This window comes from Scleropages formosus, chromosome 23 (genome assembly GCF_900964775.1).
Source record: "Scleropages formosus chromosome 23, fSclFor1.1, whole genome shotgun sequence".
Lineage (NCBI taxonomy): Eukaryota > Metazoa > Chordata > Actinopteri > Osteoglossiformes > Osteoglossidae > Scleropages > Scleropages formosus.
In genome coordinates, this window is record NC_041828.1 from 6,263,895 (window position 1) to 6,282,703 (window position 18,809).

The 18,809-nt window shown below is 43.1% G+C and overlaps 2 protein-coding genes across 4 annotated transcripts; both read left to right on the plus strand.

Annotated features, from left to right (window-relative positions):
- Positions 1-505: 505 nt before the first annotated feature.
- On the plus strand, positions 506-8,459 carry gtf2h4 (general transcription factor IIH, polypeptide 4). Of its 2 annotated transcripts, none has more exons than XM_018754400.2 (14): positions 506-653; positions 1,083-1,200; positions 3,534-3,638; positions 3,726-3,857; positions 4,206-4,391; positions 4,762-4,870; positions 5,181-5,249; positions 5,918-6,001; positions 6,318-6,474; positions 6,581-6,711; positions 7,012-7,059; positions 7,183-7,261; positions 7,689-7,750; positions 7,869-8,459. In XM_018754400.2, the coding sequence occupies exons 2-14, from the start codon at positions 1,085-1,087 to the stop codon at positions 7,977-7,979; spliced, it is 1,389 nt and encodes a 462-aa protein (XP_018609916.1). In that variant the 5' UTR covers positions 506-653; positions 1,083-1,084; the 3' UTR covers positions 7,980-8,459. The 2 variants fall into 2 exon arrangements, with proteins under 2 accessions (XP_018609916.1, XP_018609915.1); XM_018754399.2 differs by having other exon boundaries at positions 506-610.
- A 1,372-nt stretch (positions 8,460-9,831) lies between these two features.
- sh3bp5lb (SH3-binding domain protein 5-like, b) lies at positions 9,832-17,187 on the plus strand. Of its 2 annotated transcripts, XM_018754457.2 has the most exons (7): positions 9,832-10,029; positions 10,273-10,573; positions 10,886-10,948; positions 11,209-11,337; positions 12,343-12,504; positions 13,775-13,948; positions 14,254-17,187. In XM_018754457.2, the coding sequence occupies exons 2-7, from the start codon at positions 10,280-10,282 to the stop codon at positions 14,839-14,841; spliced, it is 1,410 nt and encodes a 469-aa protein (XP_018609973.2). In that variant the 5' UTR covers positions 9,832-10,029; positions 10,273-10,279; the 3' UTR covers positions 14,842-17,187. The 2 variants fall into 2 exon arrangements, with proteins under 2 accessions (XP_018609973.2, XP_018609972.2); XM_018754456.2 differs by having other exon boundaries at positions 9,832-10,573.
- The last annotated feature ends 1,622 nt before the right edge of the window (positions 17,188-18,809 follow it).

Sequence of the window (18,809 nt, forward strand, 5' to 3'; positions counted from 1 at the left end):
TCTCAGCATCAAGACAGCCTTTACCAGTTCTCTCTACGGTTTAGTTTTCAAACGTAGAAGAAAGTGCCATAGTGGTTAGAGCTTCTGCGTTTCGTCTCAGCTGCAGATGCCACCTCTAGCTGTTGTTTCCCTCAATTGTGCCACTAAGAATGATCAGCCAACTGTATAAGTGGGTTAATAATTATAAGCAGAGTAACACTAAGTTGCTTTGGAGAAATGGGTCAACAAATGAGTAAAGGTAATGATTCAGAAAGCACATGTGTATATTAATATTTTGCAAAAAAAAAAGGTTGTTGGCTGTTTGGTGCTACATTGCAGAGTCTTTTTTTTTTTATCCCGTCATTGATTTTTGCGTGTTTATAGGCTTCATAATATTCACTCCACATTCACACCCATTGGTTTGTCAAAATCCCCCAAATGGGGATTTATTACCTGAAACTCTGGCAACCCGAAGCGTCTGATTTCAGCCAATGACAAAGCGCGGTTTTGGTCATGTGATCTTCCAACATGGCTTCTGCACAGCAGAAAACCTGAATGAGGATGAATTTGGTGAAAGTTGCTACTTTGTCCAGAAAATTCTTCTGTTTACTGCAAAACACCAGCAGTTGAGGTAAAAAGGACTCGCAATCCTGTACTTTAAAGAGTTTGAAAAGGTATCAAGTTGCCGGTTCCTGTTAGTGACGAACTGAGTGAGTGAGTGAGTGGAGGATTCGAAAAACAGTTACACAGCAGCAAGATGAAAAATATTTTAGTTTTCTTGTGGAAATACAGTTTCACAAGACCAAAAATGTTTATACAGTATATTTAGTTTTATGCAAAAATTGTAACATTTTTGTGGGTAGTAAAAATTGTACACATATTTCTTATTTGTTAATATTTGTGACGCACTTGACTGACTTGCGCCAGCCGAGATGTGCGGCATTTTTGCGCATATTATTTGTCCACTTTTCCAAACATTTCTTCACATTTACGTTTATACACATTGGCATATATGTCTCTGCCTTGGCACACATTTGTCAACATGATTTGCACATAAGTGTGTGTCTCTCTCTCTCTCTCTCTCTCTCTCTCTCTCATTGCAGGTATGAAGCTCCGCGTGCAGCTGCAGTGTAAGAACCTCCATGAGTACCTGAGAGAGCTGAGTCCAGACATCCTGGATCGGCTTTACAACCATCCAGCCACATGCCTCGCTGTGTTCAGGTGAAATTACGCACGCACGCACACACACACACACACACACACCTCCCCCTCCCCTCTTCCTCAGTATCACCTTCATGGGAGTAAAATGTTGAAGTCCCAGCGACTGATGGAAAAGACCAATTGTAGCATCCTGTGCAATATCTTCATTAGTATATAATTACATGGAGATCTATATTTCCTCTTTTTTTCAGTTAATTAGATCTTAATGAAGTGTGGAAAAGAAAAACCTATAAGCGAGTCTTATAATAAATTTTTTCCTGTCACGTTAATAAATTTGAGCTGGCTGGTAACTGATGATTCATATTATTAATCTGTTTGACTGTCAATACACCCTTTAAACAAACTGTACATGTAAATAATTTTATTAGAGAATAGAAATAAGGTCCTTGAATGATGCCAGCTTTGTATTTTTAAATGGGGCAGCAGGTGGTATAGTGGTTAGAGGCACCACCTTGCACTGAAAGGACCCAGAGTTGAATACCATTGCAGCACCCTTTTTAGATAAGTGAGAATGTTTTTCAACATACACTCTTACTTATTCTTATGAAGGTAACACCTTCCTGAGAAACTCATTGCATAGGCAATTATCGTACACTGAAAGCACAGTTACCAACCATCCATCCATCCATCTATCCATCTTCCATCCCCCTTCTCCTGTTCGGGTCGCGTTGGCAGCAGAAAGAGCAGAGAGGCCCAGCCGCCCCAGTCCCCCGCAACTTCCTCCAGCTCAGTGTGGGGGATCTCCAGCCGTTCCCGGGCCAACTGTGAGATATAATCCCTCCGGCGGGTCCTGGGCCGACACCTGGGCCTCGTCCCAGTTGGCCGTGCCTGGTATACCTCCAAAGGGAGGCGCCCAGGGGGCATCCTTATTAGATGCCCGAACCACTTCAGCCGGCTCCTCTCAATGTGGAGGAGTAGCGGCTCTACTCTGAGTTCCTCCTGGATGTCCGAACCCCTCACCCTTCACGGAGAGAGAGTCCCAACACCTTGCGGAGAAAACTCATTTTGGCCACTTGTATCCGCGATCTTATTCTTTCGGTCATTACCCAAAGTTCATGACCATAGGTGAGGGTAGGGACGTAGATCGACCGGTAAATGGAGAGCTTCGCCTTATGGCTCAGCTCCCCCTTCGCCAGTACAGTCCGGTACAGCGACTGCATTACTGCTGCCACTGCTCCCAGTTTGCGACCGATCTCATGCTCCCTTCTCCCCTCACTCGTGAACAAGACCCCAAGATACTTGAACTCCTCCACCTGGGGCAAATTCTCCCTGGATCGGGGCCTTGGTGTGGTGAAAGGGCTTGTGTGATCTAGGGATCCCCAGAACTATGTGGTCGGGAGCAGTATGCTCCTGGTAGGGTCTCCCACGGCAAACAGGTCTAGAGTGAAGATCCAGACTAACACAATCCGAAAAACCCCTATGAAAAATGGAAACAGGAAAACGTTTACCCTACCCGGAATAGGGTCACCGGGACCTACCCCTGGAGCCAGGCCTGGGGGTAGTGTTCCTAGGTGAGCGCCTGGTGGCCGGGCAGCCCGCGTAACCCGGCCGGGCTCAGCCCAAAAAGGCATCGTGGGGAGGCCATGTGGGCCCACCAGCTGCAAGGTCCATCATGGCGGTCGGGTGCAATGTGTACCAGGCAGCGGGAGGGGGGGTGGGGTGGTGCGGTGCATGGTGTCGCGGCCCCTCGCGACAGAAGTTGGCTCTTGGTACGTGGAATGCAGTTACCATCAAAATGAAAAACAAAAAAAAGGCTCAGTATCTGAAATGGGTGTTAAATGGTGGCACAGTGAGTAACGCTGCTGTCTCACAGCACCTATGTTCTCCCCGTGTCTGCGTGGGTTTCCTCCAGGTGTTCTGGTTACCTCCCACAGTCCAAAGATATGCTGTTCAGGTTCCCCCATAGTGTGTCAGTGACAGAGAGAGTGTGTTCCACTGATGTATGGATGAGTGACCCGTTCTAAGTAGTGTATCTAGCAGTGTAAGTCACCTTGGTGAATAAGGTGTGTGGGCTGGTAATGCTACATAGTTTCAATTGGAAGTCACTTTGGAGAAAAGCATCTGCTAAATAAATAAATGTAAACAAAATTTTTCGTAAAGTTAAAATATCTTGGGATATGACTGTATTTACTCTGAATAGATATGGTAAAAATGACCCAGTTGTATAAATGGATACATTTCTGAAATAAGCTTATCAGACAAGCCTCCCATTGTAAGTTGCTTTGGAGAAAAGCACAAGCTAAATGGATAAATAGTATTGTGTGTTTGACAGGAATTGAATTTATGACAGTGCTGTCAGTCCTTGCGTGCCTTTGCTGTCTCCTTTACTGCAGGGAGCTCCCTGTACTGGCGAAGAACTATGTGATGCGAATGCTCTTCCTGGATCAAGCACTCCCTGAGGCTGCCACGTCCCTGTGGGTGAAGAAGGACGGTCAGAAGTGCGTAACTGTGCTGCATGTTGTATGAAAAGTAGCGGGTTCACACCTCTCCGGTGCGTTAACTAACCCGCTACCACTTCCCCGCAGGGAGCACGACCATTGTGTGTCTGTGCTCAGGGGGCTTCGCCTTTGGCATAGCCAGCAGCTCCAAGGGGGGCTGCAAGGGATCGTGCTGAACCCCATCTTCAAAGACAACCTGAGAATCGCTGTTCTGGGGGGGTGAGTTCTGCGAGGATAGGAAGTGAATACCTCAGGTTTCTGTTACCTACACTGCATTAGTTATTTACCTCAGAGACAGAAAGTGTTGTCTCATATGCTGTTTACAGGAGCAACCAGGTCATGGCCTGTGCACTTAAGAAAACAAAACTTCAGTATCTTCTTCACAACACATTTTCACATCAATTTTTATTCTCTAAGCTGTGCATTTCTGAGTAAACATGGTTAGTACAGTGAAAATGTCTTGGCACATTTCTGCACACATTTAAAGAGTGAAGTTCAGCACGTTTTCAGACTGGAGATGTTAAATGAGGCAGGATGACCTGGGTTCCCCTCTCTCTTCCCCCTTAGTGGGAAAGCATGGGCGGACGAAGGCAGCATTCTGGGGCCAGACCGGCATGCGCGAGACGTGGAGAGCTTAGACCGCTATGCCATGGAGCGCTGGGAGGTGATCCTGCACTTCATGGTGGGCTCACCTAGTGCAGCTGTGAGCCAGGACCTGGCTCAGCTGCTCACGCAGGCTGGTCTCATGAGAAGGTAGGAGGGCCTGCAATTTACTTAGTGCTCATACACTCTGATCTGTGTTTCAACATACCGCTGCTTCTGCTTTCAGAATCCCTAGTGGTTCCAAGACCTGATCCTAGAACCACTCACTCTAATAATACCACAAGGATATTTCATATATTCGGTTAATATTAAAGACTTTAAAAATAATCAGGATAAAGAACATGACACTAGAAAGCATCCCTCATCCTGCGTATATTGTTAGCATCAATATTAAAATCTACCTGTTTTTCTTAAGTCTTTTTCATTTCGATGGATAGTGCTGATCTGAGTTGTTTGTGTGCTAAAAATGTCTTTTCTGTGTTCCCCCTGTGTCTGTCATTTCTCTTCTCATTCCCCCTAGTGAGGCAGGAGAAGCCCCATGCATTACCTCGGCCGGGTTTCAGTTTCTTCTCCTCGATACGGCTTCGCAGCTCTGGTACTTCATTCTCCAGTACCTCAACACTGCCCAGGTGTGTCCTAAATAAGAAATTTAACCCCTGTACTTGTGTTTTCGCACCTCTCTCTGAGGACTCGCTGTCTCATTCTACCCTCCTCTGTCCATGAGGAACCCATTTATTGAATGTTTCTGATTGGTGAAAGCAAGGTGGCATGCATATATTGTTAAGTCACAGGATGTTCACAACATACAAATAATTACCATGTTGTCATAGTATATAATTTTTTATTAATTGCAGATCTCCATATCTGCAAATTGTAGCACATGGTAACAGAAAGTGTTCAAAAGGGTTTGCATTGTTTTAATTTGCATTTCTCTCTCAGTCCAGAGGGATGGACCTGGTGGAAATTCTGTCCTTTTTGTTCCAGCTCAGTTTTTCAACACTTGGAAGGGTAAATAAAAATTTCTGCTGTTGTAATGAATATTGATTGTTCCATAATTAGTTTCTGGCACTGAGAGTACTGCTTTGCCACAATAGTATTGAAATAAATGGATTAATTTTTCCAAGGTGGTTTTCAAATATAGCATTTGCATTTATAAGTTTTTTGTTGACTTTTATATTTCTTACACTCATTTTAACGAAATATTAGTAAAGTTCTGTTAAGCACTTGATCTATCATAATCAATTGAGGTATTTGAAAAAGATGTGTATTGATTCTAGCTGTGATTTACAAGTATGGCCATTTTGTTGCTCTGATGTGACTATTGCAAAAAGCCCTCGGGACTCTAAAGCTAAAGTCATTATTTTACACACAGCCGTATCTTGCATTTTTTTGTGCATGTATTTTTGAAATGATCTCTATGAGCTTTTCTGTAGTGGTAAAAGCATTTCTCTGCCCAGCACATCTCGAAGTGCAGTGTCATGTAGTTCATTTAAAGCTGTCTGTCAGTCATCCAGTTTAGCCAGACAGCCTGTTGCATCAAATTACTGATGGGTGAGCAAACCTGTCTGTTTGAAAGCAAGTGTGTCCTTGTAAGGGTTTGTAAAACTGTCTTTGACCATGTTTGAGTCCCTGCGGGGGTAACCTGGCAGTCTGCCCTGTCTGCCCTTGTACTCTAGGACTACTCAGTGGAGGGAATGAGTGAATCTCTGCTGACCTTCCTGCAGCATCTGCGTGAGTTTGGGCTCGTCTTCCAGAGGAAGGTGAGAGACAAGGGAGCTGAATGGACAGTGCCATCTGCTCAGTGGTTCACAAAGAAAGCTGAGTGCATTGACTTGTTGGTTCCAGTGCAAACAGCAAGCCTGTACAAGTTGATCTAAACAGCATGTTCAGTTCCTAGAGGACCATGTAAGAAAGACCAGGGGGAATAACAGCTTTGAGGTGTCTTTAATGAAGTGTTGAAATCAGATGTTTTTACATTATTTGCTGTCAGTGAATGACAAAACTACTGGGATCTAGATATTAAGAGAAGTTAAAGTGGTTGAAGAAGCTGATTTTCTCAGTGTCTCCATCTCTCAGAGGAAGTCCAGGAGATATTACCCCACAAGGCTGGCCATCACCCTGGCTGCGGGCGTCACGGCCAACAGCTCCTCTGCCTCCATGCCTGTCACTCCTGGGACCGGTGACTCTGGCTTCATTATAGTGGAAACAAATTATCGCCTGTATGCCTATACAAGTATGTGCTTGTTACTGTTCTCCTGTCATTTGTTTAACCAAAATGTACTACCCTCTCTCAGGGCAGTAGATCATCACCCTCCCTGCCTCCTCCTCCTCCCCCCCAGACTCAGAACTGCAGATTGCTCTGGTGGCCTTGTTCAGTGAGATGCTATACCGCTTCCCCAATGTGGTGGTGGCTCAGGTGACTAGGGAGTCAGTCCAGCAGGCCATAGCCAATGGCATCACTGCTCACCAGGTAAACAGAATGCTGTAGACACACTGAGTCAGGATAGACAGACACACGTCATCCTTTTGCATGATTTTTCTGATGTCTGTTGGAATGCTTAATGTAAAACCTACTCGATTTATGCCTCCAGTAACAGAGCTGACCCCTGGTCTGTTGAGAACATTTGTGGAACTTTAAATCTTTAAAGAAAATATAGCTTAATGTGTTGATTATACTCAGTTTGGTTAAACTAGAAAACATAATTTTTAACGGTTTAAGTAACTGATGCAAGTTTGTATTGAAATAAGGCATGTCTTGTGCGGCTTTCAGATTATCCACTTTCTGAGGACAAGAGCACACCCTGTCATGCTCAAACAGGTATATGACCTATGGTTTAATCACACTGCTGATGACATGATGTGATCAGGTGGATTGTGATGGATTGATATGTTTCCTAGTGTGAGCAAATTCACCCCCTCCCATGTTTTGTTTTTTTGTTAGACCCCTGTGCTCCCCCCCACAATCACTGACCAGATTCGACTTTGGGAGCTGGAACGAGACAGGCTGTCATTCACAGAAGGTGAGTATGTGTCTCAGTGTGTAAACACATCCTCTTCTGTAGATATTGAAGGGTCCATTTATGGAGATTAGGGGTCAGAAATTACCCATCCAATACTTTCATTTGCATACTTGTGATCTGCATGGCAGTGTTTGTTCTGTGTTGTTGTATGAAATTCTCTGAATGTGTTTGTCATCATTTATTGGCAATATTTTTTTTTTGTTGTCGTCCAGAAGATATAAAAGTGACCGAGTATGTGTAATGCTGATTTAGAGTGAAATTTGTGGTGCTGTAGTTCGTCGGCCCAGTGCAGTGAGATCGCAGTTTGGTTTATTCACACACAAAGTCCTGCAGCTACGTTTGTCTGTCTGCCATAGCCAGGTTGTTTGTATGTAACAGATATGATTGTCTTGTGTACTACTTCTGTTTTCTTGTTTTTACTTACCAGGAGTGCTATATAACCAGTTCCTGTCCCAGGCTGATTTTGAAGTGCTGAGAGACAGAGCTCAGGTCAGTTCCTGTGTCTCTCATGTTTTTGCCGTTGACCTTTTCGCTTGTGGAAACTGAGAACACTTTACTGAGTTCAGCTGGGCTTTTTTGACTGGAAGAACCTCTCTCCCTTGTGCAGGAATTAGGGGTGCTTGTGTGGCAGAACGCCCCACACAGGGTGATGGTTGTGACACCCCACGGACACAGTGAAGTGAAAAGGTTCTGGAAAAGGCAGAAAAGTCACACATAGTGCTGGGAGCAGATGACCCCAGCTGTGACATGTGCTGAAGGCCAGCTGCTGGTTGTGAGCTGAGGCACTGGAAAAGATGGAGAGCTCTGAAAGAAACCAGAGCTTGAGTTATACCACTTTTTGTTGGACTTAATGAGAATGCATTCAAAAGTCTGGAACATAAATATGCAGTCTAATTTCTGTGCAATGTTGAGGGCTGGCACTGTTTTGTCATCATAAGCACGTGAGATAAGGTATTTTGAAATAAATTTTTTAATGAATAGCATGCTTTTACAGTATTTAATGAATTTATGAGTAATAGGATATACCCTCTTTATATTTTCTAAAAATACTTTGCATTTTAGACTATATGGTCTCCCACATTGTAAAAATTCAAGCTTGTCATCAAATCACACACTTTTACAATGGAAAAAAGTGAAAACTATGAAAATGATATACCACACTAGAAACAGCAAATGGTGAAACTCAAGTGAAAATCAGTCTTCAGGACTCATACTGATTTAAGTAAGATTATAATTATGGAGAAAAGTTAAAAATTAATTCAAACTATAAGAAATTTAAGTGGAATTGATAAACAAATCCTTCATGTTAATTTATGTATTAAGTATGTATTACAACTATATTGATTATATGTTAAAAAAAATTCTCAGATTAATCCAAAATACATTTTTGTATTGTGTACAGTGAAGAGTATCAAAACAATATCACTAAGAGAATTTTTGACTATCGTGAAGGCTAGTCCTTCTGGTACTCGTATGCTCCTCAAGAATCTCCGCAGTTCTTTCTCAGTTGAACTGCCATCACTCAACCCAAAATAGTCATTGATTGACAAGTATTATGTCTCTGTAGCCTCGGTAAACAATAACAAAGCCACTTCCGTACCCTATGTCATCTCATTCTGGAATTCCATATGTGTAACAGGCCTGTGTGCAGGGAGGAAAATATGGTTGTTACCACAGATGTATCTGTATTCATAAATAAGGTTAAAGAGGTATCATTTAAGCTGATCCAGACAATTTACCCAGCAAGTTTTTATCATCAAAAATTCAAAAAAACATTGGCACAACCTGTCTTATTTTGCAAAGAGCAATCATAAACTGTTCTGCACGTAGTCCTGCAGTGCTCGTAAGTGTAACACTTTGGCAAAAATTGCAAAATTTCATTCATGTAAATGTTCAGCATCGCAAACCATTGTCACTCTAGTGGGAAAATGTGCTCTTTGGTTTCCTTGATTAGAACTCTCTAGCAAGAAATCTGACCTATAGCACTCTCAAATGAAATCAAACAGTACATTACTACTATCCAAGACTCCACTAATAAAAGCAACTAAAACTATTACACTCTGTAAATTGTTGAGCATTTTTATCTAAACTGTAATCTGTATTCCTCTGGCTACATTTGTTTTTTTCTTTTTAATATATCTTTATACTGTTATACTCTTTGTTGCTATCATTTGTACCATTATTGATTATGTTAATAAAAAATGAAATGAAATACAAAAAAACAATGATTAGAACGATTAAAATGTCTTTGCGATGTTTGTTTTTTTGCACCATGACTTATTCCAAATAATAATTATTGATGATTATTATATAAATAATAATTTCATGCAGTTGTGATTCATTTTTACTAATATGTGCAAACAATAATAATTAAACGAAGCAGAAGTGACAATTTCAATAAAATGTGATGCCGTGGTATCAGTACTGCAGACTGATCTATCGCTGCAGTTAAGTTAAAAAGTTAATAGTTAAAGTCGGTTTATTTGGCTGGGAATAAGTACCAAAAGCAGCGCTTCCTGATGACGTGATTAAGCTACGGCGGCCGCGAGGAAAACGCGTTTTCTATTTACGTTAGGGTATTAGTTGGAGGATGAGAGGTGTGAGCGCCGGAGAATATGGCAGAACGTATATGATATTAGCATAAAACCCGAAACATTGTTAGGATTATCTTAATCTTCATCGTGAGTCGTCAGACGTACCTTTACAAAGGACAAACATTAATTCAACCTTACCAGTCATTAGAAATGGGAGCCAATAAAACAAGAATGGTAGGTAGCTATCTAGCTAACTCGAGTCCAGCTAGCTGACTACAGGCTCAGGTTCATCTAAATAAACTAGATAGCTAGTATTTAGAATCTGTTGTTAGGTAACTGACTACATGTAATATTACGGTAAAATAGGAAGAAGACTTCAGGCATATATTTTTCCCTTCTGAAAGACTGAATAAATATATGCATGTTGTCACTCCCGCCGGTGGACTTTATTCATTCAGTTGCTTGTTGAATGTCGAGGCCCGGAATGGAGCCGGGGAGCTTGCGTGAAAGTCCGGCAGGATCCGGAGGCCCTGAAGCCGGCGAGTGGCGGGAGGAGACGCCGGGGGGAGAGTCGAAGGGGGAGGCTGAGGGGCAGAAAGCTCGGGTTGGGGACGGTGGGGAGAGGGACGTCATCATGATGAGGGACATCGGGGACAAGGTGGGGGGGCAGTATGAGAAAAATGCAAAACTGGATGACAAAACGGAAGAAGAAAATGTCGATGAGGATGATGATGCAGATGACAGCACATATGAAGAAGAGCTAGACCCAAGAATTCAGGTAGGTGTGTGCATAGATCCATCCATCCATCCATCCATGCATACATACACATACGCTTAATGTCCTGGATTTGCTGCAAAATTGACTATATATTGAGTGAAAAATAAAACCATTTTTAATTCAGTCCTGGTGTGTTTGATATAAAGAGAGTAAGACTAATCCACGTGTTGTGCATTTCTTTTGTGACTTTAAATTTACAGGCCTGTTTTATGTGTGCTTTATCATACTAATCTCAATGGTAACTTGTTTTTTGGACATTAGCTGGATGTGTTGAGCTGTGCTCGTTGTGCATCTCTGTCTTTTGTCTTGCAGGAGGAGCTGGAGCACCTGAATCAGGCCAGTGCTGAGATCAACCAGCTGGAACTGCAGCTGGATGTGAGTAACTAGTTCACGGCCCTTCGGTCACAGCCAGCAGAAGTCAGGGACATCTGGTAGCGTAGTGGTTAGAGCTACTGCCTTTGGACCCAAGAAAGTTGCAGGTTTGATCCCCATCTCCTGCTGTAGTACTGTTGAGCAAGGTGCTTTTCCTAAATTGCTCCAGTAAAATTACACAGCTGTATAAATGAGTAAATAATTGTAAGCTTAAATGATAGAGATACAGAAATGATTCCTCGCTTACTATTGTTTTTGCTCAGGACGCGCGGTCGAGCTACAGAAGGATCCTCTCAGACTCAGCCAGGAAGCTCAATGCCCAGGGCTCCCAGTTGGGCTTGTGCATCGAGAAGGCCAGGCCCTACTATGAGGCTCGCCGGCTGGCCAAAGAGGTAGGGCAGAGTTGTGAGAACGCCCAGTCCTGGCTTGGGGTTTGAAGATCGCAAAGGATTAAAGCCGCCCTTCTTTGAGTCGACAGCGTTGGCATTTGGTAGCTGTCGATGCCCAATGCATGGATGGCACTGTGATGAAAGTTCCTTAGCCATGCTTGACTGCTGTGAAAGGAGACAGTGAGCACTGGAGGCTCTGATGTACTCATGCAGGCTAAAGCAGTCATCAGTCTTGGCACAGCCATCCCTGGGCCTAGTGAGGCATTAATGACTTTCTTGTTCCAGTTTGTTTTACCATATTGTTTCTATTTCTCACTTTAAGCCAAGGCCTTCTCATAAAGTGACTTATGTTAGGATTTTCTTCCACACTAAGATGATGATGCGGTACATTGTTGATTCCTACTGACACCAGCCACATTTATTTGTTTATCCTGACGGTATAAATGCCATGTGTTCTCAGACACCATAGAAAGTGGTGTCACTTCCCATTTCCTTTAACAAAAGAATTATCAGTAAAGAAAACCTTATCTTATTAAAGCACATGATAAAACACTAGTGCTGAAAAGGGGAAGTCTAGCTCTTTGTTTTCACACTAGGAGCATCCCTGTACTTAAGATGCAGTTGGTCCCTGAAGACTTAGTCAACAGATGAAACTGACAATTTGATATTACCAGCTGGAGTGTTACTTGAGGCTGGTGTCCTGAAACATAGAGTTTTCCACTTAAATTACCTACATTTTGGTTTTTTCCTAGTTATAGATAGTGTAGCTAAACATGTGTTTGTGCTAAAAACATGTCATATTGACTCTAAATAAGCTCTGATATGTAATATTACTCAAGGTTTTTTGAGATTGGTTTTCTTGTCTCATTAAATATCAGTTAGCTGCCATTTTTGCTGACAGTTAAAGGCTGGAAGGACAATTCTCTATATACTATATATTGTACCCGGTGTCTAGCTGCACTCTTTTTGAGTCCCTTCATGTGTCGTGATTGCTTGCTGTCTCAACAGGCTCAGCAGGAGACACAGAAGGCGGCGCTGAGCTACGAGAGGGCAGTTTCTATGCACTCAGCAGCTAGGGAGATGGTGTACGTGGCAGAACAAGGGCTTCTTGCCGACAGGAACACCCTGGACCCCACCTGGCAGGAGATGCTCAATCACGCCACCGCTAAGGTAGGAGAAACCTGTAGTAAAGTTTCGGTGATAAGAGAATTTATAGTCCCTCTGGATTGATATTTGTTGCTAGATTCAATTTGTATCTCCAATTTTGTTTTTCTAGCTGAGAAATTAAGGCAACAGCCAGAGAGTGGAACATTTTTATTTCAGGAACAATCTTGTCCTTGAGAGTAATTAAGTACTTGTTGTGTTTGGTGGCTTTTAGAAACCTGTAGCTTTTTCTATGGTGGTATTAAACAGATAGGAATCTTTAGGAATCTTGCATTTGATATCGTATCTTTCTTTAACTCACATTTTTCTCAGCTAAGACTTTCACAAGACAGTGCCATTTATAGTAGTGCTCTCTTTTTTGCTAGTCTATTTACTTTCTTCAATAAGCACTTAAGCTGAGCACAGTAGGAGGTCAATAGGTCACCAAGCTCTATGTAGGCAGCTTTTACTTTGTGGTACACTCCATGGCTTGGGAGTAGTTGTAGAAAGTGTAGGTGTAATGATCTACCGTGATTTGTTTGTGTGGGTGATTTAACATTTAAACAGTATACCCCTAACAGGTTTTACATTTATTTATTTAGCACACGCTTTTCTCCAATGCAACTTCCATTGGATACTATGTAATGTTATCAGCCCACACACCTTATTCAGCAAGGTGACTTCACACTGCTAGGTACACTACTTACACTGGGTCACTAATCCATACATTAGTGGAACACACACACACTCTCATTCATACACTATGGGTGAACCTGAACAGCATGTCTTGGGAGTGTGGGAGGAAACCAGAGCATCTGGAAGACTTACACTCCTAGGTACACTACTTACACTGGGTCACTCATCCATACATCAGTGGAACACACTCTCTCTGCCACTTACACACTATGGGTGAGCAGCATGTCTTTGGACCGGTATGCCATGTAGAGCCATGTCAGTCTCAAATTAGTTCCTTTTAATCCAACTTGTAAATTTGCTAACAAGTGGGGAGATGCCAGCGTGTGAGCTGTACTACAAGATTTGAACTTTTGAGCTGTTTGAGTTATGAGTGTTTAAGCTGGTTGTCATGTTGTACTGAGACTGAAGAAGTGGAATGTGTTTGGGAATAGCTTGAAGGTGATACTGTATTAACAAGCGGTGAGTTGTAATGTATTGCCATGGGTTGCCTCTGGTGGGTAACGCATAAATACTAATTGTCCTGGGAAGGCCCTCCATGTCAACTTGTTCTGGTTGGCGTGGGGTTGTCCTGCCTGATGTAGGGTGGCCATGTGGTTTCCAGGTGAATGAGGCAGAGGAGGAGCGGCTCCGCAGCGAGAGGGAGCACCAGCGCGTCACACAGCTGTGCCAGGAGGCAGAGGCACGCGTTCAAACACTCCAGAAGGAACTCAAGAGGGTCATCATCAAGTCCAAACCCTACTTTGAACTCAAGGCCCAGTTCAACTATATCCTGGAGGTACATCTACAAACATCCAGAGAGCCATTTGACTACTCCCCTCTGCTTTTTATACACATTTTCTTCTGTAATGAGAAAACTTGTAGTCAACAGGTGATACGGTACTGAAGGCACCAAAATTGTCAATGAAAGATTGCTAGTTCAAATCCTACTGTTTTACATTAGTCATGATATTTAACCTGAATGAATTCTATGAGCTTCCGCCTCTGTTAATTAACTGCAAACTATGTAAGTCATTGGGATGAAAGCTTTATTTCAGTAAATAAATTATTTCTGCTGTGTGATGTTCTGTGACATTTCTATAGGAGCACAAGTCCAAAGTAGTGCAGCTAGAGGAACGTGTGTCCAAGGTGAAGACTCGCTATTCAGTAGCCCTTCGCAATCTGGAGCAAATCAGCGAGCAGATCCATGCCCAAAGGGGGCGGAAACGAGCTGCATACAAGAAGCCTAAAGCGTTCGGGGGAAGAAGCTCTCCTGTGGGGGCAGAGTCGGAGGTTGGGGCTTCAGGAGGAGCGGCGAAGGAGAACGACTGGGTGGACTGCGAGAAGACCAGGCAGTGGGTGGAGAAGCACAGGGAGATTGGCTGGGGGCTGCGAGAGCGGGCCGAGGAGGCGGAGAGGGCTGGGTCCGATTCGCTGTCCGTGGTCAGCCTGCGCACCATCGCGTCAGACCTGGAGAAGTGCGACTCTGTGGAGCACCTGGGGGACCTGAGCGATGTGGTCAGCCTGTTGGGGGAAGAGGCAGAGAAGGAGAGGGCCAGGAATGAGACATTCAATGCGCTGAGGCAGGGACGGGTGGGATGGGAAAGGGAGGGGGCAGTGGAGGGGGAGGGGGCAGGAAAGGAGAAACAGCGCAGCTTCCTTAAGCAGCACCACAGGAGCGTAAGCTTGTGAAAGCACTGTGCGGGATTGGGGGGGTAATGCAAGAATCCTTGCCGAAAAGGAGGAGCTGATCAGACAGAAACAAAATGATTCTGACTCAGTGGAGAAAAACATAAGAGGAAGAAAAATGAAGAAACATTGATACAGACTGACATTGCGTTAATTTCTAACACTTGTAAAGGAGACTTAATACACTGCAGGCGCACTCATCATTGACAGCTGTAGATATAATAGATTAAACTGCCACCTCTTTCAGAACTCTTGAGTGGTAAAGCCCACACACACTAAAACTAGATACTGAATGATAATATTGATCTATCGGTATAGTTGCAAATTCAGTAGCTCTGGCTGTTTTTCCGTTAAAGTACTTATATATGGGTGAATGTTGAGCAGCTACACTTTTCTGTTCTTTATTGTATTATTTAAACTTGGAAATACTGTGTTGTGTATGTTCTTATTAATATTTGCATTTGGCATAAATATTCACAGCAGGCTGGTCTTAAGAACGGGATTGCCACCTTACATGACATTTTTGACGTTATAGAGTAAAAGAACTACAGTGGTAAGTTCTAGTTAGTGAAAACAAAAGGTGTGTTTGTTGTGTCCTTGTTGCAGAAATGCCGCAGGTTTCTGCATAATTTTCTAGGTGGAAAATGAGCCGTAGGCCAATTGATACCCCTACGGAGTGTCATAAAACATAAGCTGGGCGATCTGCATTCTTTGGTCTTTCTGGGGTTTAATCTTTTACACTTTGACAAGAATTCTTCCGAAGTTGCTCTCTGTAAGGTATTTTTATCAAGCTCTGACCGCAAACACATCACAAACATTTCTCATCGTAGTTCACCATGACATTAGGGAATCAATTCCTTTTCACCCTCCCGGAAACAGTAAATACTCCTGACATTCATCAACCTTAAATGTCAAACACAAATCCTAAGTGCCTTTATGCCTGAAGAGAATAGATAAGATCTTGAGGTGTGAAGTTTTACCTTTTAAAATCAACACAAAAAATCTTTAAAATAATCTTTAAAAAAGAGCATTTTGATCATTTAACCTTATGACTTCATCTGACAATTTGTAACATTGAGTTTACACGTTGGTGCAGTTCTTTGACAAAATGTTTACACAGCATGATGTATGATAGTTTTGATTCTGAAATCTTCACTTGCCTCTCACCCATGTATGATGCCATTTAAGTGTTTACGGTTGACAGTTTTTTGCTCTTGTTTTCCCCACTGCATAGTTCAGCGTTACAGCTTAAGAGTACGGTAGAGCCGGAGAGAGCGGAAGTTCTTGAGTTAAAAGTGGCGGGCCGTCCGCAAGGCAGGAATCCACCGAACGTTCACTCCTCGGGCATGAAGACTTGAGCGCTCCCCTTCTGGATTTCAGTCACATCCTGTTTCAAGGGCAAGGTTGTTCTCTGAAAACAAAGAAGATGAATTAATATGAATTTGAATTTTTATTGACAAAATGCCTGTGAAAAGCAGCAGTTTTACGTGGTTTGATATTCAAACACTTGGTAATTTTTTTGTTTTGCTATTTATTTTCTTGGAGGACTTCAAATTAGTGTCATGTTCAAGGAGGTACTTGTAATCGGCACGGCGTCTCTCCCAGGTGCCCCTGAAGCCGTACGAAAAAGTGTGGTGAAAATGAACAAAGTTTTTGAATTTGGAGGAGCGTGCGTCTTAACCCTGGTCCTGAGAGTCCTTGAGGTGTCTCCGTTTCTTCCACAGCCAATTAGTTGTTCTGTTGATACGGTCCAACTTGTTTCCCTTTCCTGAGAGGCAAAAATTGGTGTTTTAATTGGCTGGATTGTGGCCATCAGGAGCTCAGAGCACCGCACAAAGATCAGAGGGTAGCTTTCCAAGAGCCAAAGCTGGAGGCGCAGTGCTATTTGTAATTTTGTACATACATTTTCATGTTCAGCGGAGACTCTTATCCTTGTGCTCTTGATATCGGTGTTCAGACACACTGGAAATTTCTGAAAGTGTAACTTATACTGGGTAGTATATATCTTTTCTCCTTCTACTTGTACTGTCTGTCCCATATTTGTGTTTTATCCCTTAATCCTCCTTACTGTATGTTCACTCTTTTTCATTTCCGTTCCTGTTTTCAAACATCCCTTCCATTTAGTTTTTTTTATATTCCAAGTGCTCTGTGCTGCTTCCTGAGTGCCCCACGCTTTTCCCCTCCGTAATCTAAGGTTCTCGACCAGCATGTTGGCAAATGTCACCACCGCAGCGTTCCACGTCGTAGGGTTGAAGCCTTAGAGGCAAACGCGATCCAGCACTCCTTCAAACTCTTGTTTCGTTCACTCTTTTCCTCATCGGTTTCAAGTGATGTCTGTTGAAAATGAAGTCACCGTGTATTAATTCAGAAAATGTGATCGATAACGTTATTAATGATGTAAATGGTAATTTATGCAATCTTAAATAAAACTTTTATTTCAGATCTTTGTGTGCGCGCTGGACTCTTCCTCACTCTTTGAATTTATTTCCTGCTGTCATTTCCAACTAAGCGCTCTCCATTTACCAGCAGACCATTTTATCTGTGCTCCCTGTTACCAGAGGTCAGCAGGAAGGTTTTAATGGATCTCTGAGTAAAAGATGAATTTGCCTCCACTGTCAGCACCTGCTTGTCTTTTAAATACAATCAGTATTTCTGGTGGGTTTGGTACCTACAAACAGGACAACTGCTCACTGAAAGAGTGTGTTAGCAGATGGCTCTTCTGTTTTTTTTTTTTTTTTAGTTTTTTTTCTTTGAATTTTTCAATATAATTGTGATTACGATGAGATCCGGAGTGATTTGCGAAGTGTGGGATTTGTGCACAACTATGCCATGGATTTGGGTCTGATTTCTCCCTTCCCTGTAGCTTTGGCAAGTGGACGCTACAGATCGGTGGTTTAAAAAAAAAAAAACCTGCGGATAAATCCTATTCTGGAGAAAGTTTCAACTCGGACAAGACATAGTGAGAATGAAGAAGTGTGCAAATAATGCCATTTCACGGGTCGTCCTCCTGTCAGAACAGCTGGTGACGAGTTTGCTGAAACGAGCCTTAAATGTTGCGTCGCTAATTAAAAAGCAACCCTTTTCTGAATCGCAGTAAAATCTCCAGTGTGGTAAAAATCAGTGAAGGAGATGTGATTCTATAATTATGCCAGACTTAAAATCATTTGCACTGGTAGATGTACTTTCTTGATAACCTGGACTAGGAACCCCCCCCCCCAACAGATTCCAAGCAGCGCAGTGATTGAGTTCCTGGGCTGCGGGTTTGGATTCGGGTTAGAATGCAGCTCAGCGTGTTTACATTTTGCATGTTGTCGTATTCATGGGGGCCTTTCACCACGGTCCACGCACCCACAGAGGAAGACAAGGGCAAACCATTTCCATTCCCTCCCCACATGCTCAGCATAGGTCCACTTCAGCTCTATGGCACTTATAACCCTAATTTTACCCCTCGAGTGCCTCGCAAGTGGCCTTCGTTGTGAGCCGAACTCGTAACCGGATCCGCATGGACATCAACGCCAGTTCCATTTCAGCATCCTCAGCAAAGCTCGTTGGCAGATTTTCTACTTAACGCGATCGATCGTGCTGCGTCCCGCCCCCTCGTGGCCCCGCTGCAGATCAATAGCAATGGGACAGCGGATGATTGAAGAGCAACCGAACGAATACTCCTCTGCCGAGGACCCAGCTGTCGGCACTATAGAGCTCTCCCCTCTTCTCATAATAAATATAAGCTGATCAATGAGAGGTTATTGTCTCTATGAAAAGGTTATCGTCTCCATGCCGAATAGTCCCGCGTTCCTGCTGCGCGTGCCGTTCAGCCCGGTTCTTACACTCCCTTCCTTCCTTCCCTCCCTCTGCTCTCTTTATTTTCCAGCCATGTCTAAGTTGTTCCTTCCATTCCTTTTTGCTTCTTCTCCTTCCATGGTGTTACCTTCCTTTCATGTGACCTCCCTGCTGTCATGGAAAGATGTATG